Below are 24,826 nucleotides of genomic sequence, written 5' to 3' on the forward strand. Positions count from 1 at the left end.
CCAAAGAAGCTTTTTCTTTGCCTGAATATAAGCACCTCCTATAGCCATACTTGCCTCAGCACCTTTGGACTGCATGGTCAGCACTCCACTGTTTGTCGTGGCAATGCTGTTTGCTACCTGCAGTACGTTGCAAAAACTTCAGCATTCAAAAAAAAAAGGGTTAAGAAAAAGCCGAAACAGGTGTGCCAGCAGCACCTTGCCCTTTGAGGAGGGAGGAAGAGCTCTGATAAATGGCTAATTCAAGACAAGCGTTGTTCTTCACAAGCTATTATTATGCGATGAGAGGTGGGACTTCAATACACGGACGCACATATATTGCTAAAAGCAATTGAAAATTCAGCTGAAAGTACGGCTTGTCAAATTAGGTCAACGTGCATAAAGGATAAAAATGGGGCAAACCAACTGAACAAAATACACGTGTCATGCTGCAGAAATTGCATTTTTAGCAAATCTGTTATCTAGGCTTGAAAGATGATAAGCAATGTCCAAGAATGCCAACCTAGACGCTTTTGAGGGTCATGTTACTTAATGACAAATAAAATGCACGCCTAAAGAAAACATCCTAAATACACTTTATTTCTCCCACTGCACCGATTCACGATTCACAGGTGGCGGATGATAATTCCTTCAGAGCTCGTGCGAACGAAATGAATGTTGAAGCTTCGGTTTCATGGCGTTACTCCAAGTAATTGTCAAGAGACATGCATAAATTTGACATGCATAAAACGCATGACAATGGTGAGCCTGACAAAAATGTTGTCTCCTTTCAGCAAATATTAGCGTACAGCGTGCGTGCAACCGAGCTAATTACCAAAACTTTAAACACTACCGACTACGTTCTTGACAAATGTCATGCGAGCATAATCCGCACACTACCCGCAGTATACAACTACCTACCAACGTTATGCGATTTTCTTCGGCGACAAACGCGTACAATAACAACTCACATGTACGAAACGTAACGTTCACTTACCTCTGGCAATAAAAATACGCTGGCAGCGTACACTGCTGGATGACCGCCGGTTTTCAATGGTGCGCCAAGCGAGGAATCGCCGAGCTACCGGCCGTCCCCGAGCGTCAAGGCATTTTCCAAGGCCACAGAACGCGTCGTCGAGAAGGATTGCAGCGCTGCTACTCACTGCCGTGTACTGTGCCTCGATTTGAGCGGACAAAACGCGCATCAAGCACCCTACTGACGTGGCGAAACATTTGAAGAACGTGTTTTTCAAAACTACGAATCGCCTCCGTCGGTCACACTGAACAAAGCAGTCGCAGACTGGAGTCGCCGGCCGGCATCTGGTGACTATTTACCAGCTACCGCGTATAACACTGCGTGACGAACTTGCGCTTAACGTCAGTAACCACAACTATCTTTCTAGAACACTTTACCACAACATACAACACACAATGCGAGGCAGCGCGGTAAAAGTCGACCGTATGAAAACTCGGCACGATGACACACACACGAACGCAGAACTATCGTGGCTAGAAAGGTTTGCCTAGTGTCGTGAGCGAGGCAGCGAGCCTGCCAGGCGGGAATAGCTTACGATGAAGCGTGCAGAGGGCGCGGCGCTCGCTGGCGCGCCCAGCACTGGTGCGCCCTGAGGAGTTTCTCGTTTAAAAGCTTTGTAGTTGCGGTAAAAGCTCGTTGTGTAGGCCACACATGGCGCTGATAAATTGTAAAACGAAGAAAAGAAAACTCTGGAGACCATGCGGGCCGGTTAGCTTCTTCTGAACGGCACATGCTGGCGTAGAGAACAAACATGTAGGAGATTCGGGGTTTCCGTTCTAGTTTATTAACATTATTTTTCACGCAGTTATGTTTGAGTACAATGATTGAAATATTCATTGACAATTATAGCGGTTACATCAAGAACAAAAATACAATGAACGGTGAATGAGACGCAAAGACAGATATTTTCGCGCAGAATGTGAGTAAACAGTGAAAGGAAAAGATAGGTGCATATAAAAAGAAAAATAATTAATTAAAAGTAAGAATCAGCGAACAGTCAAATGAAATTTATGTACACAAGAGGGACCTCCCTTGATGTTTCACGCCCACTCTTGCAGGCATACTGGATCCGTAGAAGCTCTGAATGAGAATCGATGCCTTTTCATTGCACGAGTTCTTTTGCATAACGTCATGGAACAGGTTGTCTTTTTCTTTTTAGGCATGTTGCGTTGGAGAGGCTAGAAAGATTTGCAGTCGCACGCGAGCATGCACGAACCTCTCAAGACGCAGCTCGGAATGAAATTGCAACAACCACGAAAATTCCAGGGTCGGATCTAAGAGGAACAGGGTACCGGTGCCCTTACCCCCTCCCCCCTTTAATTTTCGACGACCGTAGCGGCGGCCGCTACGGGTCGCTGCGAGCGCCTGCACCCCTTAGGGTTATAAAGGTAGCGACAACTACACGCGCGCCCTCTCGAGGGGTCCAAGGAGCAGCGATAGCAGACGACGCGCCGCTCGCTCCCGTGCATATTGCTGGCGCCTGAAACCGAACTCGGTGCTCGCTTGAACCGCTAAATTATTAATATTTGTGGCTGAAGATATTCAGCAGTTATCAAACTACAGGGAAAATAACGTTAACGAGCACGGAGCACGTTAATATTGAAATAAACGCGTGCGTTTCCGAAGCAGGTTCCAAGCGGGTTCGCCACTGCAGCAGTCATGCAGGGCATTTTTTTTTTTCTTTGCATATTTTGACATTCAGCGTAACTTGAAGAACAGGTGGTGTTTGGGTGAGTTAAAAGAGCTTGTTTTCTAGCTCGAATAAAATAGGCAGGTAGTCAGCGTACTTGTACTTTCGGAAACTTCATCGAGCACCTAGCGCTCTTGTATTGCGTAGCGCAAAGTACGCGCTATTATTGGTTTGACTGTGTTTGTCAGTGTTCGGAAGTCTTCCCACGGTTACACGGTATTTTTAACTAAGCTTATTTTCTTTATACTCTAAGAGGTTTCTGCAGAAAGGGTGTTCCAATTGCCTACTGTGAGGTGACAAGGGGTGAGAAAGCCTTTCACTTTTCTTTCCGCATTCCGAATCAGGGGTGATTCGTGGTCTGTAGAATTTCTGCAGATTGGCTGTAAGTTTTTTTGTAAGGGGCCCCATTGACTACTGCGCACAAATCTACTGCATAAAGAATGCCGAAGAAATAATAGCGTTGCTGAGATAATGCTCATGCATATGCACGAACAAAAGCACGCCGGCCAGGCGAAAGGCTGCTTGAAGTTATAACCATTACAAAATCACTTCGCATATCCGGGTGTTTTCTGTGGGCACAAATTTCTTGCGACTGATTTTGTTGGGCCTTCCTTCAGCATATATTTTTGTCACCGCGAGGAACGAAAAAAAAAAAGCTTTTTCTCTCCTCCGCGCGGGGGAGGCAACCGAAGGCATAGAGACCCGACATACTAGCACGTCACGCTCCAAACATTAAATTCAAACGCGGAATTCCTGCGTCCACTCAACTTCAGGTACATAAACGCTTCTAGTTTGCAACAACAGTGCGACAGAGGCGCGTGAAGTACTCTCTACGTGCTAAAATCGCCCCACTCCACGCTTGAAAACACAGTGATCCGTACCTATCGCCGGCACAGCGCTGCCGCCACTGGACCCTTTGGGCGGGCGCGAAGGCGAAAAGGTCACGTGTCGCCAACCGACCTATCGCAGGGCGCGGCGGCTGGATCAAGACCTTTCGCTACTTTTGAAAATAGAGGACTTTACTGCACCCTAAAGTGCACCCTAAAGCTTTACTGCACCCTAGAGTTACTGTAAATGTTACTTTTATGTGGCGGAGTTGCTCATCTGTTTTCGAAACGCCGCTAGCAATCGTGCACTGCAGAGAAGCTGATGCGCAGGCCGCCGCCGCTGCAGCGAACCGGTTTGTACTCCCGTGCCACAGTCCCGAAAGGAGGCTTTCATAAAGGGACGCTTTTCACCCGTAGCAGCGCCGCATGTTCCTTGTGTCCTTGTCTATTAGGCACCGTGGAACGCCGCACAGAAGCCTTCGCGGTAGGGATGTCCGAAAAGCAAATTTTAGGTTCGAAGCGAACAGGGATTACGTCGAATAATTTTGAATCGAATAGTTGGAATAGTATGTATCACACATTATATATATAAAAAAAAAATTAGCATAGATATTGTCGAGGCCCAACTAACCTGCACAGCGTTTTTTTTGTTTTTAATTGGAACGAGGCATGTGCGACTGTCATTCTTTTTGCTGCAAGTAAACGCTACTAAACTAAGCGCTACGCAACTAAACGCTACGTTTAGTAGCGTTTAGTAGCATCAAATAGCAGCAGAATTTCAATTTCAGTAAGATGCAAGTTATAACCGATAAAATACGTCACACTTTAAAAATTACTATACATATAACATATTATAACATATAATATATATATATAGCCCGTATAACAAGCTTTTAAACTTAAAAAATGATCAGGGGCGTAGCCAAGAGGAGGGTTGGGGGTTTCAACCCCCCCCCCCTCGAAATTTTTCAATTTTGCTTGCGGATATATTCACGCACACATACAAACACACGCACGAACATACATAAAGTATGGTTGAACCCCCCCCCCCCCGAAAAAGATTCTGGTTACGCCCCTGAAAATGGTTAATCTATGTCGGAGTAATAAGTTAATTTAACCTTGAAGTGGGGCTTCGCGGCATTGCGCAATTTTGTTGGTTAGGTGCTTTCACGGCATTGCACTTGCAGACTGCAGTGAAACCACCTTCACAGGTGGGTTACATGCCGTCCAATATACGCCTATTCGTTCATTATGAATACTTTGAAATTTCGGAACCTTAAATTCGTGTCGAAGCGAATTCGAATACTATAATATTCCTTCGAACATTCTCGAATATTCGCACATGCCTACTTCGCGGCAAACAGACGCAGACAGTCTGCCAGTATGTCAGGACGGCAGCAAATATTGTCTACCCTCGTTGCTCGCGAGGGTAACATGCACAAAACAACAAATTTAACCACTCTCGGTTGACCTGAAAAAAGGTTAAAGATTTAAACCGCTCACATAGGAACAGTGGTAGTTGCACGCTCCCCAGGCCTTCTGTAAACGCATCGTGTCTGAAGAAAAAAGATCACAGTTTCACCGCGAGCGCGAAGCAATGAATGCGAAGGCAACAAATTGTAATGTTATACGAAGGAAGGCTGGCAGCTAACTCTTTTGGATCCGATCTCGCGTAACTATACAAAACGTTGGTGTAAGAGAATACGGCCGCTCCAGGGAGAGGTGCGCTTTTCGCAGTCTCTTCGCGTTGAGAGCGCGCGTAAAAGAGTATACGAGCCGTTTGCTGATGCCTGCGAGATAGCGAGCGCGCAAGCGATCGTGAACGCGCTTTTAGAATCAAAGTTCGCAGTTGCTGCTCAAGCACCCCCCCCCCCCCCTCGCATCCCTCCATGCTCATTCAAGGCGGGCGGGGCGTTTCGTTTCTGCTTGAGCAGCACCGACGGCAGGTCTAACACGCGGGGGGATGTTATCGCATGCGCCCTCCGAGTGACGCAGATAGGCCAGCTCGTTTGATCTCTGCATCAGCCGCTATCGTCGCCGCTGCTCGCGAGCTTTTACTCACGGGTAGAACCTACGATGCGCGGTGGGATGTTATCAATTTGGACTTTATACTGAACATGACGGCGACGACAAAAACCCGTCAAGAGTGCCGATATAATTGCTATCGCAAGAAAAGTAGCCACGTGACGGTCTTTGGTTGGAAAATAACTTAACAGCGCAGTCAACTTTAAGACTTTTCGACTTTAGGACTTTTAGGACTTTCTTTTTCTTTAGGACTCTAGAACACTCTCTCCCTAAATAAAGATAAAGCAATATGTCCGTTGGCACTTACGAACATGTACTCCCTATTTCCATATAATGAGAGCCATCTGTAAGTTCTACGTAGATCTTGTTCGTGGATCTGAAGGAATCTGAAGGACAGTTTTTGCAGTGTAACAAGGCTGTATTGTAGCGTACGGATAAGCGCACACGTGATCGCTGTAGGTTAGAACTGGATTCTCGTGTGGGATATAGACCATTTCTCAAGCTCGCATAGAGAGCTACAGCTACGCAGGACTTTCCCGTTTCCTGGAAAGGGCAGTTGTATGCAGAACTGTTGAAGGTCGTGTAGGAAGTTCTCGCATATCAACGTAAGATGACGTTGGTTACGTCTTCGTCGCTGAAGTAACTTTTGCCAAATTAAGACATGTAAACTAGACAAGACTGTCAAGTGTTGAACGTTAGCGAAGTCACCTATTCAAGCTAAGCTAAACTTTCGTGAATTCCGCACCAAACAAAGTACACATAGAGATCAGTCGCAGCCAAAGTGGTCTGACGCGCTGGATAGCTTATAAAAACGGACAGAAAAAGCTATGATTTCACGTACACGTCGCACCTAATTGTTATTCTGATGTTGCACTTGGTATCTTGGATGGCATGGGTTTAATTGCGAAATGTGTGCAGGTCATGCCTTTTCCTGTTGTTTTTTTATGTTGCCGGATCACGCACAGTTAACAAATGCGCAATATTGCATGGAATGCTTTTAAATATTCTTTTATGTGCCCAATTTCTGTCTACTAATAACTTTTTTGTTTCGTTTGTGGAGAAGCAGGCTACAGACAAGCCAGCCAACGTTTCGATGCCATCAAAATAAGTCATTTGCTTGTGCACAGATGTTTCTTATCTAGGACTCCGCACAAACAGCTAGCGTGACAAAAGCAAGGGGGGGGGGAGGCGTGTAGGTTATCAATAACAAATCAATATGTGATGTGGGGTTTCAGCGTTCGGCAGGGGGCGCCTCAACGACATCGATATGCCACCCAGGTTGTGTAAACATCTGTTTCACTCAGCGAAACCGCATTGCCATTCATTGAAGGCGTGTTTCTGACGACACCCCATTGAGCATCGACGTTTAATGTCTGATATAAGAAATAAAATCGAAGCTTCCCGTAAAAGATTCCTAAAGAAGAAATAAAATTAAAAAAAATTACTTGGCATTTATTTTCCTTACGCCCTTCCTAGTTTTTGTTATTCGTCAACAATAACAGCAGGAATGTTTGGGGGCGCTTTACATCGTCGCAAACGGCGCCACTTCGTTCGTTACCCTTAGAAGGCGGACGAACTTCAGGGTGTCTAAAACCAGAAAACCTGAAATGAAAACCGCAGATCTAAGACTAAGAAATATAAAAGAAACATTCGAAAAGTTAGCATTGATAAAAAAAAAGCAGACAAGTTAATGATCCGTACGTAAGTAGGTTCAGTAATAAAAGCGAAGCGAAACGTCGTTATTTGAGTTAGTCGTATTGTATAGGACCGTGTCTGAAGAGATTTATTTTTTATGTCGTTGGAAAGGGAGATAAGAACTCCCACCGGGCTGCCATTTTTCTAAAGGCGCGCCGCGTTTGAGTTAAAATTTCGGTACCGAGAATTATCTCTTCTCACGCGTCATCAACTTCGCAATTTTACCTTGATTGCTGTTATTTCTATTTTTTTTGTTCGTATAGAGGTCTATGTTTTTGAAACGCTGAAAAAATAAAAAAGATAACACTCCCCAAAACCGCTTACAACTGAACTATTCTACCGATGTTTTTCATCCGTCGGATTTATCTGGGTCCCCACATAACAGGAATGAATGAAACGATGTCATGAAACTGGTGAATGTGCTTCTTAGCTGCAGATGGATGGTCCTTATTTCTTTTAGTGTGTGTTTTTTTTGTCTTCACACGCTAAAATCAATTTTCTTGCGCAGGGATGCTACTGTGCTGTAACAGCCACTTTTATTAGACTATGATAGTTGCATTTATGACAGGCAGCTCGTAGGTCCTTTTCTTTAACTGCTCGTTCTTGCGCAAGCGTCAGCACACGTTCCGGTCACAACTGAAATGCGCGGAAGCGCCTTCTCATAGCCTAAAAAGCGCAGCAGCAGAACTTCCGGTTGAGTAGAAACGTCACGAATGACGTCATTAATAGAGCGGCACGTCGCTTGCGGCTCTGGTTCTGGCAGCACCGATGCTGACAAAATAGTAATAACAGCGAAGAAGCTAGAGGGAAAGGCAGGGTGGTAACCAGGTTGCACCAGGTTTGCTACCCTACACGGAGGGAGGGATTAAGGGAGCAAAATAATCGAGAAAGGAAGAAGGAAATAGAGGACAGCTAATACTGGTCTGCGTGCCCGACGTACTTTCTTTCTTTCTTTCTTTCTTTCTTTCTTTCTTTCTTTCTTTCTTTCTTTCTTTCTTTCTTTCTTTCTTTCTTTCTTTCTTTCTTTCTTTCTTTCTTTCTTTCTTTCTTTCTTTCTTTCTTTCTTTCTTTCTGTCGAATTTTGCAATGCTTCCTTCTAACTCTTTTCTTCCTCCATACCGGGAATTGGACCGTCACCTACGTGTATAGCAGCGCATTACTTCAGTTGTTGCAGGAAACGGCGGTCATGCGTTCATATCAAGGCAACAATGAAAAGTGGCAACGGGAAATGACAAGTCACCTCGTGAACGTCGATAAAAGATCAGATTACCATATCAGAAACGGCTGATCGCCTACAAGCTCACGATCGACAAAGCAGTAGCTATTGGAAAACGGTGCATGCAAATACGCGTGTGGCCGGCTTACCATCGGGGGCCGAATTTCTGTACGCTCGCATTTTTGTAGACCCGTCGGCCCCGGTTTCTTGCGTACAATGCCGCCGCCACCACCGAGATCTGTAACTCATCATCACGTGATGGCGTCATCATGATGTCACATGATGTTTTTTCCCATGACTCGTGCAGCACCTCCTCTGTTTTTTATTGCCATCCACATGCGCCCGATCCAGCCGTTCACTACCCTCTTCTCTAGCCCTTTTCTACTCTCCCCTGTGGGCTAGCCTCCACGTCTGCTTTGCTTTTATGGGGGAAAGTACCCTTTATGTGGTGCCTGACGTCGGAAGTCAGATGAGGTAATTTTTTGTTTAGTTGTGTTCAGATGCGTGGGGCAACGTCTTGTGTACTTCAGGATCACTATGTTGGCTGTCACGCTGGCTCTCAAGAGACGCGGTGTTTTGAGATCGTGCCTCTCCGTCCGTGGCGCTATGCAGGCTACCAACGGGGACGCTTCACTGCGACACTGCTGGTGCATGCGCTGCCTTTAAGATGGGCCACACGAGTCCTGTGAGGCGGCGGCGGCGGCATTGCTTCGAGCTAAAAAAAAATTCACGCATATCCACGAAGTGAATGATGAGTGGACGAAGCACATGGGATAATTCGGGTAACCGCGAATCCCCCGCACATTGCTCACTCGAGCATGCAAACGCGTGACAAACACGTGTGTACAATGTATACGATGTTGATTTATTGATGACATAAGGCGTATATGGTGTTGAGGTGCGAACTTCGTTTCCCCTTCATTTGCTGCAGCTTTGCGAGCCCTCACCTCCGGATCCACTTCGCAAGCCTGTTGTATGCGTTGCCGTTTTGCTGCAGCTTCCCGCGCCTTCACCTCGGGGTCCGTTTGTTGTCTGCGTCGCCGTGCTGCAGCCGCTTTGCGAGCCCTCGACTCCGCTTGCAGTTGAGCCGCCACTCTCGCCTTTTTATCCATATCAGAAGGGACTGTTTTTATCCGTGGCTGAAGAAAGAAAGAGAGCGTGCGTCGAAAACGCGCGCTTATATAGCCCTTGGGCACCGCAGCGCCCCTAGCAGTCTCCATTCAAACCAGAACACGTGCCGGGTGCGAGAACTGCTACCGTAGCGCCCCTAGCGGACTCTGCGTAAACCATAGCTACGCTATACGCGGGGGGGTACAAGGCTCGGCCCTAAGGTGCTTCGCCACTAAAAGGTAGGAGCACGAAGGAACAATCTGACAGAGGCATGATGCAGGAGAGGGACGACGCGTCTATCGAATCTCCACGGGAACGCGCTCAGACGCGCGCATGACACAAGAGTCGTACCCTTTGGTGGCGTCGCACCACGACCACTACCTGAACCAACGCGGACTAACGGTTCCCATTGAGAAGCGAGCGTTTACACTGGCATTGAAAAAAAAATCACAGCATATCCACGGGGTGAATGATGATGAGTGGGCGAAGCTGCGGAGGTTCATTGGTAAACCGTGAATCTTCCGTGAATTCTGCCCAGTACATCATCACCGACGTGAGATCGGGCGCGTTTATACTAAAGGGTCGATGAGAGTTTTGACGACTTGCAGCTCACTTTAACTTTACATGTACGCTGTGAATTTTCATTGTTTAGAAAACCATTGCTTTGGAAAACATCTGGCGTCTTTCGTTAAGCAGCTGGCGTCTTTTCGTTTTGCTTTAGAAACATCTGGCGTTCTTTCGTTTTGCTTTTAGAAAACATCTGGCGTCTTTCGTTGGTTTATTTCATCAATAAACGGCGTTTTGAACAAAATTTAGTATTTAATCACGCACAGGAGAAATCTCACCAGGCACTACCTTGGAGGTAAACAATGGCTGCTAATGGGAATGAGAGACAGAAGAAGTCGGCTTTTAGCCAACACTTACACTTCTACTTCTACTAACGTTTCCTACTGGAACATGCCAATGGCTGCTAATGGGGAATGAGAGACAGAAGAATTCGGCTTTTAGTTAACGCGCACGCTGCGAATTTCTTATTGTTCAACAACGCACAGGAAAAATCTCCCACCGGCACCACCTTGGAAGTCAAGATCTGGTACTAGTGTTACGACTGGTTACGCACTACGACTACGAGGGACGAACGGGTGCCGCTTTAAGGAGCTTCGCCCCTAAAAATAGAGGAGGCGTTGACTCGTGTTGACGAAGCCGACGCGGGACGCCGGTCAATTTTCGCGTTTGATAAGGTATCTAAGGCTCTCGCCTTTACCGCGCTAAGCGGTCCCCTCTGTCAACGAGTAAGCAAAGATGGCTGACCGACTTTATTAAAATCAACGTGCATTTATTTGCAGAAAAGCAGGAAACGAATTGGAAATAGCGAACGCAATGAAATGGCACAGAAATTTAACCAAATGAAACCTCCCGACGGAAGCCAGGTTTGCTTCGATGTAAATGTGCGATTGAGGCTAAGAACACGTGGCTTTGAACGAACCGCGGCACCTTTATATGAACACTTTTTTTCCTGCCTAAAACTTTAATTTCTATTCGTCTTAAAAAACAAATATGCGCACGTTCTCACTTTTATGACTCGGACACACTGCAATATAAAGTTTTGTTCAATCATCGAGAACGACGTTTGAAGTGGAGCTCACAGCATCAACAATGTCAAAGTAAGCGAGGTATGCTAAGGCCACGTTTATATACCCTTTCGCTGTTTACAAACACAGGTGCTGGAGGACTTCCTGTTTAGTGCACGGGCGTAGCCTAGTAGCATTCGCGCGGAACAAAAGCCTTAGCGAGTAGCCCGCACATTTTCAATTTTCTCCCTGTGTCCGGCCGAATATTTTAAATAAATAGCCTTCTAAGCTACACACAACCTTTTAAGAGTTAGTCATTTAATTTAAGCGCCTCATTTTACCTGAAAGCGGAAGAAAAGTCATTCCTTACTCTGGCACAACTTAAAAAATTGCAGCATATCCACGGGGTGAATGATGATGAGTGGGGCGAAGCTCCGGAGGGCATCATCGGTAAACCGTGAATACGAGTAATTCGCCCCACTAAAGTGAACACGTGAGAAATGTTAAACATCAAACTTTTATTGTTGGTTTCCGTGGTCCTTTCATTATCACCGCTTTGTGATCGGTGAAATGCAGGGAAAGCGGTTCTTGTATGGGTGTTACCTTGAAGTTGGCAAACACTACATCGATGCAAGTTTCGGTATGCATCTGAGTCCATATCTGATTGCTATGTGTTGCATCAACCAGTGCTTACTTGCGTCTGCAACGTCAAGTTCCAGAGGGATGGCCTCGGGGCTAAGGCCTCGCAGTCGGCGACTGTAGCGGTGGACAGGAGTATCCACTGCAGGAACGGGTTGCGGGATCGGACTGGCAGAACCGCTTCGTGAAGGGGTGGTGAGCATCAGGCGTTGAAGTCCGAAGAACCGAAGACCCGAGCGTCGTATTCCTCAGAGAAATCCTGGTTGCTGCTCGAGCTTCCCACTTCGTCGTCCTCAGTTATCTAGCCGGCCTTGAACACGTCCGAAGACACGAGCGTCGTCTTCCTCAGGGAAATCGTGGTTGCTGCTCAAGCTTCCCACTTCGTCGTCCTCAGTTATCTAGCCGGCCTTGAGCCGTGTTTTCATCATATACAAGTACCGCCATCTAGCGGACACTCCACGAACTAAACGAGATGTGGCTACTACATACATCGGGGACGCACGACCCACAGCTTAAGGATCTTCGCCCCTAAAAATACGCTTTCTGCTACGGCGTTAGAGAGCGATAATTGAAGTGACCGGAAGTTTTTTGGGGTACAACACGTGCTGCTGCTATCGCAATCTTGGAACCGACCGAAAAGGCGAATAGAGCAGGTAGTGGCTAAGACGCGGTCGATCTACAACGCTACGCTGGAACACTGTGTTGGACGACTGGGATGGAACGCCGTGCTGGAAAATTGCGTTGGAACCATGTGCTGAAACACTGCGTTGGAACACGCTGTCTTGGAACCCCGCACTGAAATACTGCGCTGGAACGCCGTGCTGGGACACTGTGTTGAAACACTTTTTTGGAACACTGTGCCGGATCTCTGTGCTGAAACGCTACCTTTGGAGGTAGTGTTTGAGTACGCCCATGGCTGGCACTATACAGTGGTTCTAAGGATGATGCCATCTTCCGCAGCCCTAACGAGAGTACGGCTCAGCGCAAATAGCTAGCTAGGCTAGTCGTATTGAAACGAACTAGAAGAGCAGTGTGAGGGGTATACAAGAAAGTTGACAGTACCAGTGCCTCCCCTAAGGGCTGCCCAGACGAAAAATATTCCTTACGCTACCATACAAAATATGGCAAGCTGGAAAATAAGAGAGAATAAGAAAATAAGCGAGTTGACATGATTTCATGATGAAGCGAGCGCACAGACAAAATGAACATGAAAAGAGAAGGGAAACACATCGTAGGGGCAATATGCATTAGCACGCGTAAGAGAGCCCGACGTACCAGAAGTGAATTGAAAGAGCAAGCCTGGCGAGTTGGTACGATTGCATGACAAAACCACGCGCACCAACTAGCGTAATGTTGCCCTCTTCTATTCACATTCCTTGCGCCTGTGCGATGGTTTCATCGTGCAATCCCGCTATCTTAGTGGGTCACTACACTACCGCTGACTGTCACTGCGCAACATCACTTTCGTGACACAAGAAACGCCGACCAATGTGAACGGAAACGATCTGTCGTTATTGCAGTAGCTCATTTTGAAAAAAAAAAAAAAAACACTCACAGGGTCTCTTTCGACTCGAAAGCAAAAGCCACCTTCTTCTTTAGCTTCTAAATCGATGTATTGAAACTCCCCTCCCCCCCCTCCCGTAAGCTTTCTGCAACTAATGTGGTATCGTAATGCCTCCAGGATAGGAGGCACTGTAAGCTCTCTGTACCTCACCTTGTTTTGCAGTGCCTCCGGGATCGGCCCACCTTTGAACAAGCAATGACGTCATGTGATGACGTCACAATGTGACGTCACAAGAATCATGACGACGACACGTTATGTGTCGTCATTATGGCGTGACAAATTTACCGATTTGTGATGTCATGATGACGTCATATGGTGACGTCATTACGTGAAGATTTTTCGCATCACTCGCTTTGATGCCATCGAAGTGGGGCGCCGACGCGGGACGCTGGTAAACTTTCGCGTTTGATGAGGCATATAAGGCCTTTTTTGCCTTAATACAAGGGTATTCGCAAATACGAGGGCTTTTAAAAAAAGTAAGGGTCATTTGCTAATATTTAAATATTTACACGTTAAAATGAAGATTTATTTGTGCATCCGTCAATTGTTCGCGAAGGTACTGAAATTACTGTTCTGACTTAGTACTCATCTGCTTGTCGGGGAATGCAAACGACAATGTGTGCGAAAATCGTTGCTCGCGCCTGTTGTGATGAGCGAGCTGTAATTCAATTTTTGCTCGCAAAAGAATCATCACTTTCTCACATTTATGCGGTATTGTGCGTAGTTTATGGAGATGAAGTGACGAGTCAACAAAAGGTAATAAAATTGTGTCGAGGCTTCACAAATGACCGCACAAATGTGCACTACTAACAGTGGAGTGGTAGGGCCAGAATCCAGACCAATGAAACTGTTCAGCTGGGCCGGGCATTGCGATTAGATCGACGACTGACAGTCAGTCGTCTATCAGATGAATTCGCTCTTGTCAGTCGCACTACAATTTGCACGATTGTAACTGAAAAGCCCAGATATCACAGTGTGTGCAAGGTGGGTACTAAAAATGTTTACTGACCAACTCAAACAGGAAAGAATTCCCAGGCGGCGAATTTCTATGCAGAGAGACTAAAAAAACTAGTGCAACGGTACGAAAAGTTCTCAGAATTAAATGGTGATTATGTATAAAAGTGAAGTATTCTCGGGCTAAACTAAAGCAGCCAACAAAAATTTTGCTAACGAATATTTACTTTTTGGGGACCAAGCAGCCCTTACTTTTTAATAACCCTCGTATAATAGACGGTAACTTCTGCAGTTCTTGAAGGAGACTGACTTCACCGCCCGCCTGTAGCTACGCTAGACCGCGCTTCCGCATATGCTTCCGGAACAGCCCTCTTACAAGCCCATTGTAAAGGGGAAAGCTTTAGATGCCTCATTAAGCGCGAAAATTGACCGTCGACGTAGCGCGGCGTCAACACGAGCGATGCAAAAGATCATCACAAAATGACGTCATCACGACGTCACAAATCTCCAAAATATGTTTCGTCATGGTGACGTCACATAACGAGACGTCATCATGACATGGTCGCTTGGTTGTGGTGGGCCGATCACGGGGGCATTGCAAAATCAGGTGAGGTGCAGAAATGTTTCGGAAGATGGCGGGGCAGGTTCACTACATCGACTGGCAAGTAAGAGAAGTTGGTTTTCGCCTTCAAGTCGTCTCAGGCGAATGCATAAGAGACCCCTGAGCTTTCTTCTGCAAGGTTAAGGTAGCAAACTGAACTATGTCGAGATAACGTCCCTCCATTTTCTTCATTCTCTCTCTCCATCCCTCTTTAGAATTTCGACCTTATAAATAGTCGCACCTGAGTAACCGTTGAAGCATTGAAGTGCAATCCTGTGCGAGGGGTCGGAACCATAAAGATGCGTACAAATTTGTCAGCCAATTGAATAATTGCTTCGAGGTTGAACGAAGACAATGCTGCATTTATTTAGTCTTCTTAAACTTGCCGCGTCGCATTTTAAATCAACAGACTGCGAATGAAAAATGGAAGTGAACTGTGAAACCGGAAGTAGAACCCGGAGGTGACCGTAAGACCGGAAGTGCATACCCATTATTTGTCTTGATTCGTTGTTTAGTTCTTTTGCTTTTCTTGCTGTTTTGGTCAGAAATCGGACATTGCTCTTTACACACCATTCATGAATGTGGGTCCAATAGTCTGTCTGTGTGGGAATAACTTAATTCAGTTCCTGCAGGTTTCCGGGCTAGGTTCCCGCTTAGAAGCCAGCCGATAGACCATGTCTCTCAGCAGCTTCATTGGCCTGCTGGATCGCCCAGAGTTGGTGGTCTACTCCTGAGCTGAGCAGTACGGCCCGCCAACACGCCCGAAGGTCCTTATTGCAAGCCGCATGAGAAAACTTCATATTAAAAAAAAAAAAACGCTTACCTGCACAGATTAGCCAATCGTCCGTCGTTCGAAGCAGTGCTCGCATAATTTGGTAAAAGGCGTTGGTATTTACCTTTGATGAAGGTGCAAGAAGGCTTTTGGGATCCAACTCCATCAAGAAACAACAGCATCGAATCTAGATGATTTTATTACGCAGTGATGGATAACAATGTTTGCAAAAATAAACGTACAGTACATTCAATGCCGTGAACAGGAGCTAGATTTCATCCGATGGTCCTCTTAGGTTACCCTCATCAGTGTTTACATTAGACCTCGTTTTCTTGAATGAGTGTCGCGCGATAATTGTAGATGAGTGAGTGTGAATGGTTTTTCGTTCCTGTGCCGTCGCGTCCAGAAATAAATTTACGCAGATATCCTACGCAACGGCTGTATGGGTAAAAATTTTTGTCTACTCTGTTCTATTCTTTCTTGTTTAGGTTTCTATTCAAGAAAAACATGTCATCGTCCTACGAATGTACGGAACTTTTCAGTGAATGCAAGAGCCTTGGTGTTCCGAATAAATAAATAAATAAATAAATAAATAAATAAATAAATAAATAAATAAATAAATAAATAAATAAATAAATAAATAAATATTGCACCAAAACAAGAAATATCTGTGAGATATACGTCACTTCGTTTGCTTATCATCTTGTGCTACCCTTTCAGCGATAGGAACTGTTAACGCTTGCTGCATTGAACCTTAATAAGCCTAAGAGGCTTGAAAAAGCGTCGCTAGTTTTCAACACAAGTTGAGATATGAGAATAAAGTCCTCTTGACGAAACCTTGGTTAACACATTGGGCCTTAAAAATTGGTCTATCGGCAATTTATTGAAAATGCCCATGGTAGCTAGGATTGAGATCAGGAAGCGCTTCTTGCACAGCTGGATCTTGCATTTTGTCGACCGTAACCTTTGCAAACACTCGTGATAAGTTCACACTCGCGTTAAGGTCATGGTAAGGGTCCTGCAGGGTTTCACCTGCGTCACGTCCACCGTTTATCTTTAATTTCGGAGTGCTGCCTATTCCCGTGAAAAGTAAGATTGCCATATGTCGAATGCGTTTACAAACATTATACAAAATTGTGTTTTATTGAAAAACGACTTATTCATATCTTTCATATATGCACATCTCCTACTCGCAGTAACTTGAGTGTTGATTAATGTATTTTTAAAGTGCGCTTATTAGTTAACTGTAATTTGCATTGGTTAAGTCTGAAGTTCTGGCTAGTTAGAACAACACATTTGCAATTGTACTGCCGCGCTGTACAGAAAAAAAGCACAGAAACATGCAACAAGCGCCATCTGTGGTTGTTGCAGCTTTGAAGCGCAGTAACAATAACATGTACAATGTACTCGTTCGCGAACATTGTACCACCAAAGGACAGAAACACGCCCGTGCAAGCAGAGACTGCGTCAGCAGCGTAATATTAGGGTTAAGCTAGCTGATAATCTGACTTCGAAGGCACCGTATTGCGTCCTCTGAGTTTTGAGAACGCAATATTTATATTTAACGAAATCAGAAAGTTGTCGAAGTTACGTGGCTTCAATGAAGCGTTGTGCCCTGTGAGTGTGAGTGAATCCGTAACACTGGTGTTTTAGGCAGCGCCTACGTTTGTATCAGATGGACTACAGAACGATCATTGCCATGCAAAAGCACACAGAGTACACATATTTCTTTTGTGAAATAAGATCGAAATGAAAGATGGGCTTCGGGTATCATGAGCATGTGTGCCATTTCCCGCTAGCTGTTTAACAACCCTTCGTGTTGCTTAATTCGCAGTCTTTTCTTCAGAACGAGGAATGACGCGACACCACTAGTTACAACACCCGTGAGCGTTTAACATGTGGTCTACTTCAATAAAAATTAAACATCTTATAGGTAATTCAAGGCACCCTGCATGACACCCTTTTTTTTGTCGCTTTCACTTTACAGTGTTCCTTAAATTCAAGTGAAGATTTGCTCGGAAACAGCAAATGAAGGCAGCATAACCAACGCGTCTAACAGTCTGATAGTTGCAAATTGGCTTTAGAAGGCAATGTCAGGACAACCTCCTTGCAATCTAGAAGGCTCACTTTGGGTTTAACAATTTTAGTTTTAAAGAGCGTTCGCGCGGCGAATGCAAGTCCCGTTCGAAAAGTTTGTTAGCTTTTCATGTGGTTTTCGTGTGATCGCTTTCGTTTGTCTTATAGAAATAAAAATAAAATTTTACGAACTAAAACAAACTGTTCTGTTTGTGCACAATTAACAAGTTGTGATGAATATTGTAAGCTCGCATTTACAGTGCTATTCAAGGCTCGTACGAAACGTTTCACTTTCGTACGTTCCGGCTCTGACATCAGAATCATAAGCTCTCTGGCATAAAGGATGGCGCAGTGTATGTGATATGAAGTGGTGTTTCTACGTCACAAATTGATTCACAACAGCTCACTCACTTAGAAAGCTCGGCGAGCTCGCAATGGCTGCTATGGAAGAGTCTACCTTGGTACACCGTCTCAAACGGTGAACCAAGAGCATTATCTACCATTCAGGCATTCCCCTCTCACTCAGCGTTATCGACGCGGTACATGATTACACTTCATCAGTCACTCGCTCAACATATCTGTTGCCCTTTCATGGACGCTCTTACGCTTTCAGAAGCATTGCTGTTATATGTTACACGAACGGGAACCTCATACCGGATTAAAATAGAATACTTGCTCTGGTGTTTCTTAAACCGTTGTGCATGCACAGTTCGCGAAGTTCTCGCATTAACATTATAATCTTAGTTCCGTAAGCACCATGAGTAATGATCCCAAATCGCCATACATGAGGTGTATCGAAAAGGCAAGTTCATTTGCGCTTTATCATACAGAACTACTCGTCGAGCATGTTACTACGCTAGTCATTTATTTCGGATACGATGGTCTCTATATGTGTACTATAAGAGATATAGATCTTCAATGTAACCTGGTGTTGTATGGAAACAGTAAGATTAATAACACTGCTATCACGGTTAAAGTTAGGCCACTTAGACATCGTGTGGTCGCCGCACACTGCATACGTGATCTGCAAAATGATTGCCGATGTATGAGTGTCGTGTATATCGCTCATCATCTACCCTGAATGAGTGCCTCTTAATGAAACTGTCGTCTTAGTTCAAAATGTGCTGAATGCGTTCAAAGGATATATAACAACCATACACGAAACGCCCCATTCATCCATTACAATTGTATAAGAAGCCAACTTTGAATACGTCTATTCATAGTGGTTAACTACATTCTTTTTTAAATAAAAGAGCGTCAAATGAACCGGGCTAATGAAGTGTGTCAGCTATAGCGCATTAAGTTAATATGCATGCATTTTTAAACCGTAGTCCCGTACTTAGACAGCTAGAACCGCATTCAGTGAAACGTCTTGAGCTGGAATCATTGGCACAGGAAAAGTACAGCCAATCAGAATGCTGCACATATCATTAGCAAAGCTTCTGGCCAATGGTAGAGAGCAAACGGCTTGCGAATTCGGCCACTGGTGTTTTCAAATATCGAGCGGTTTTCGTCAGAGAGCACAGCTGAGACAAGCGCGCCGCCTGCCGCAGCGTCGAGGAAGTGCAGTAATTATCGATCGCGATCCGCACCCTCCGAGATTCGGGACTAGGGAATGGTGTTACGCGTCGTTCACGAGGCGTGGCGCCACTGTCGCAGGTAATGCCTCAGCCCCAGCGGCCTTGAGCCGACAATCATGTTTACTATTCTGTTACTACAAATCGGGCAGTTCACTACACATGCTAAAGTTTAATTAGCGAAAATAGCAATCTGTCGTTAGCTTTTTCAACCACAATATATTTATTTATGAAAAAAAATCACTCGTAAATCGAGTAAAAAATTAGCGCACGCGATCTTGAATCATATTTTCTCAAATATCGACTAAGATTAGAAAATATTACGCATCAATTACTCGACTCTATCCCACACTTGATAGCAGCTCGATGTGTAAAGTGCCACGTCACTTGCACTAGAATAAGTGGACTAAACAGAAACATATTCAAGTAATATCATAGATGCAGGAGCGCAAAACACCAGCTTTGTTTCAGCATAATGTGATGGATACATGATAGAACTGTTTCTACACCACACGTAGTGACCTCAATGGACTCATTCAAAGATCTGTCTTTCTGATTCCTAAAATATTATGAATGAAGAAATTACTCAAATAAACCCTCTATCAAGCGTACATATTTTAGACGGAACTCCTGAGCATTTTCGGATAATAAAGCGACCTTGGCCTGCATATCACACTTCGTGTATGTTCAATGGCACAAATTACTTCATGACGTGAATGATCACGCTAATGGTCACTGGGAGAGGACCTTACGAAAATCCTCCGGTAGTGTGTAAAATGTGGCAATGGTTTAACTTACACATAAACGACACTTCACCTATGTGTGTGTTAAGAAGGCTAACCATTTGTCAAGGCTTTCGCTATGTTGCATGTAGTACAATAGTGTGCTGGCACCCTAAGCTCAATGGTTAAACTGCGAAGGAGGTAATTCAGTTCGCGACGTGTAGTGAGGGCAACACATATGTTGTCGCTTAAGTTACAGTGGGGTAAATCATAATGTATAAAACAGATAATTTAAAATGCATAAATAGTTGTTTTGTTATAAGGCATATATCTAGCTATAATGCCAAAAATATAGATTTCACAGAGCCATCCAAGAAACCCTGTTCCACTATCAAAGGATGTAGCAATATGTTCCTGCAACAACAATTTCCATCTTGTTTAGCGATAAGCTTCGATTAGTGTGCAGTAAAAATATTCCGAGCGATGCCTTAGAATGCAACGCTTAGTGCCAGATTCGGTAAGGTAACAGTCATAAAGGCAAACTAGTTAATGTACTTACGTTGTTGATGTACTTCTGAACCAAACGACGAGATATACCCACATACCTATTAAATGCGTGTGCAACAATTGCAAGATATGATGGTGAGGCATGACGCACATTTGCACATTGTAGGAGTGATGGCGCAGATGATGCAAGGCTTTCGCGAATCGAATGAGGTAATATAATGTGGTCGTGTCTGTCACATGCCGATATAGCCATTAATTTGACGTCACTTTGACTTAGTGTAAAACGAAATTGACGTAATGACTGATTGCGCTTCGCCTGGGGTACAGCATTCTGGGCATCTACAACCGCAGTTGTTTTTAAACGAAATGCACATTCACCTTAACAGAGCTTAGTAGGTGTGGTACAAGACAGTGGTGAGATGTAATGTATATCTCACCGCTTTATAAAAGCTAATGTCCAATGGAAACAGAGTAATGATAATTGTTATGGTTTAACGTCCTGAAACCACGGTATGATTATGAGAAGCACCATAGTGTAGGGCTCCGGAAATTTCGACCACCTGGGGTTCTTTAACCTGCTCCTAAATCTAAGTACACGGGTCTCAAGCGTTTTCGCCTCCATCAGAAAATGCGGTCTCCGGGGCCGGGATTCGATCCCGCGACCTTCGGGTGAGCAGTCGAGCACCATAACCACTAGACCACCGCGGCGGGTACGAAACACGCTAAGGCTAACACAACGTCTGTAAGCGTTAACACAATTATCGTCAGATATTTTCACGTTTTATTGACGGCATAACCTACGGCACGAAAACAGAAGCCTCTGACGAAAGCCTTAGTGTTTAACTTTATTTTAGGCGGTGGCAAATGTCTAAATAATCTCATAATAATGCATATGAAAATACATTCATATCATTGCGTTCGTGTGTTGTTATCGGATATGTACCATGTGCCCCATAAGATTTCTTATCAGCCCTTCCCCAATTTTCTATTCTATGTGCACTTGATTTGTTCGTATAGGAGCTGATAGTTCGGACGAAAAAGAAAAATGGGACACGTAATTTCATCAGCGACAAAGCCCCTCAACTTGCGTTTCGACAGCCTTGCATCAACTTTGCCCAGAACATCAGTGAGATATGTATTACAATTAAGTGATTCCCGCAAGAGTGACACACACAGACATATCCGAAGACACACAGATGGCATCGCGTAACGCTATGCGACGCTTAAAGTTCATAGGCTGCTCTGCGTCGTCGCACTGAGCGGCCGGTCTTGGATGTTCTCGAAGTGTCCTTCGTCCATGTCGTCGTTCTCCGTTCTGATGTCCATCTTCTGAACGACGAGCCGCATTAGGGATAGCTGCTGCTCCATCGCCCTCGAGATTTCTTTCATCCTGCAGATCAATCAATCAATCAATCAATCAATCAATCAATCAATCAATCAATCAATCAATCAATCAATTGATCGATCGATCTATCGATCAATTATCCATTCATTCTTAATGAATGGATCTATCTATCTATCTATCTATCTATCTATCTATCTATCTATCTATCTATCTATCTATCTATCTATCTATCTATCTATCTATCTATCTATCTATCTATCTATCTATCTATCTATCTATCTATAAATTGGCTGGTACGTACGAAAAAAAAAACGTCACCTGATCATGAAGAATGGGTATGTAGATAAGCAACAATGCCACTGAACAGATTTCGCGAAGCGAGTGGTATCTTCCAAAATTATTGATAGCAGTATTTCATATCTAGGTGAAGCACACTCTACACGTTATTAAATGCGAAGCATTTCTGAGCGAACCCAAGGCACTTTGGGATTTTCTACCTACGTATCTATCTACCTATCTAGCCGCCTATGTCTGGGTGCTCTCGTGATCGCATTTTGAGCTTGGTGCCGACCGAAATTGGCATGGGAGGGTAAGAGGACTTGACGAATAAGAATGTCTAGTCACCACAGACCACAGATCCACGTCACGCCACGTCTTGAAACTGCTTTGGAAAACGATGCTATGCGGGTGTAATGGCGGTGCAGCGTCAATTGTGGTTGTAGTGCTGACTATCTTATTTTATAACAAAGCAACAAACATTACATATGCGCTCCTATGATGCAGGCGTCATGTCAGGTTAACGTCTGTGGTTCCAGTGTTGGCTCCGCTTTGATATAAGTTTAAAAAAACATGACATTTGCATTCCTATGATTCAGCAAGCTATATTCAAGCGTTGCTCAGCCCCGGAAGAATACGCTAACGAAAGTTGCGTATGACAGTCACATCATCGCACCGTTAAGTGCACTTCGTTTCGACAATACTGACGTTGTGCTCTAAACTGACTGCTGACGTTACGCGAGGCCGTAAGATACCCTTTAAACGCCAGTTTAGTCGGCCTGCCTGGTAAAGCCACGATGTGCACACAACTACTACGCTTACAAAAACACGTCGATCCGCCTCGTAACGCTTGGCTGAAAGCCAAAAAAAAAAAAATGCAGCATAGACAACTAACCGCCGATTGCTTCTCAAGAAACCGATTCCCACAAGGCGCGGGATCTGCCTAATTTGTTTTGTTTTACCTTACTTTGTTACGCTATGTTATGTTGTGGCTTCACGGGCCTTCATGTCAGCATATTCCCTATTTGTCTATCTATATTTCATCTGGAGATTAGTGCTGTTATGTGACTGTACTTCTTGCTCCTGTGTTCTTTAATTCTTGTGCTATAAATTCAGTTGAGACTGAGTGAAGAATATGATTAGATGAGTTAGCGTTTGAGTGCGATACATCAGCGTGGATTTTTTTTCACATCCGAGGCGTTCCCTTTTTTTTTTCGCTCTGTGAAAAGGAGTATCTGGCGCCATCTGAAGGCACCATCACCCCCTAATCGCTATATAATATTTCAAACATATGAAGAAAATGCAGGCCGACTGTCAAGAATAAACCGGATTTATCCGGCTTAGAAAAGAGCAGCGGACAATCTGCGCCACTCGGAATCCTTCACGCGCGGCGCTTCCAAGCTGAAGATGTGAATATAACAGACATCTCTTATCCTTCTCGCTTCAGGTTATAGTTACCTTGACCAGCACACCATCAAGCGACATGACTCTCCTAACCGTCGCCTAAGCGTGATCATGAGTCTGTTTCTGTTGACTATCTATTTAAATCTTCTTGAAAATGAGCTCCGACTTGTACCTTTGCTTTTGCCTTTTAAGCTCGACGCTTAGCTCTTGAAGTGTGTTGTCTGGGACTCCGCCACCACTGGCAAACGCCTTGCTTCGTTTGCTGTTTTCTTTGGGGCTCGCAAACCAGCGTTGTATCGTGTGCCACTGGGAAAGAAAAGAGAAAGAAAAGAAAGATCACTGCTGTTCAGATGATGACAATGGCGATTCCCGTCCAGTGCGCGTGCGCAGTGAGAGGGAAGGCAGCAGAACGTAGACGATAAAGCATCGTCAACACCACCTGTCCTCTTTGATGCATCTCTGTATGCCAACAGGACTTCGGCGAAGAGAGGCCACACTGCTTCATCGCTTATGGCTAGGCGTGGCATTCACGAAGTCCTATTCCTTTCGGATTGGAATGGCCGACAACGCTCTTTGCGATGCCTGTCGTTGCGAGGAGACGCTACACCACGTCCTGTGCGACTGTCCGGCATATAATGTTCAGAGACAGTCACTGGCGTCCGTTCTAGCGGGCCTTGACAGTGGACAAATGTCTGTTGAAACAGTTCCTGCATGCCGTCAACAGAAGACATCACAGCTGAAGGCGACGAAGGCACTGCTGAGGTTTTTAAGAGAGACGAACTTGGACAAGCGGCTGTGACAGAAATGTCGCGTAACACGCAAGTGTGACCGACTGATTCTGTGTGTGCAGTGTCATATGCTATCTTTCTATCTTTCTCTCTCTCTTTCCTCTCCATCTTTAATCTCCCCCACCCTGTCCCCATGTGTAGGGTAGCAAACCGGTTGTCCTATACTGGTTAACCTCCCTGCCTTTCCTTCTCTATTATTTCTTCTCTCTAAAGGGACCCTGAATGAAGACGTTAAGTTGAGCTAGATTGAAGGATTCGCCTTGTGTAATAACCAGTTGACCATTCTTGGCGATAATAGAGCATTTGTGAGTGAGGAAAATTGAAATTGCGAGAAATTGGAGTAGCGCCTTCTGTAATGTTCTCTGGGTACGTCATGAAATGGCGTCAAATCATCTATTTTCATTATACTGAGGGGCGTACAGATTTTAAACTGAATTGCTCAAATTTTGATGATA

The 24,826-nt window shown here is 44.8% G+C and overlaps 1 protein-coding gene across 1 annotated transcript in view; it reads right to left on the minus strand.

Annotated features, from left to right (window-relative positions):
• Window positions 1–21,204: 21,204 nt before the first annotated feature.
• Window positions 21,205–24,826, minus strand: part of LOC119406270 (transient receptor potential cation channel subfamily A member 1-like) — a 110,378-nt gene continuing 106,756 nt past the window's right edge. The window contains exons 25-26 of the mRNA XM_049419910.1: window positions 23,756–23,889; window positions 21,205–21,948 (exon numbers count right to left, since the gene is read on the minus strand). Of these exons, the coding sequence (XP_049275867.1) occupies window positions 21,789–21,948; window positions 23,756–23,889 (294 nt within the window). The 3' untranslated portion in view covers window positions 21,205–21,788. The remainder of the gene's footprint in view (window positions 21,949–23,755; window positions 23,890–24,826) is intronic.

The sequence above is a fragment of the Rhipicephalus sanguineus genome, chromosome 10 (genome assembly GCF_013339695.2).
Source record: "Rhipicephalus sanguineus isolate Rsan-2018 chromosome 10, BIME_Rsan_1.4, whole genome shotgun sequence".
NCBI classification, from domain to species: domain Eukaryota; kingdom Metazoa; phylum Arthropoda; class Arachnida; order Ixodida; family Ixodidae; genus Rhipicephalus; species Rhipicephalus sanguineus.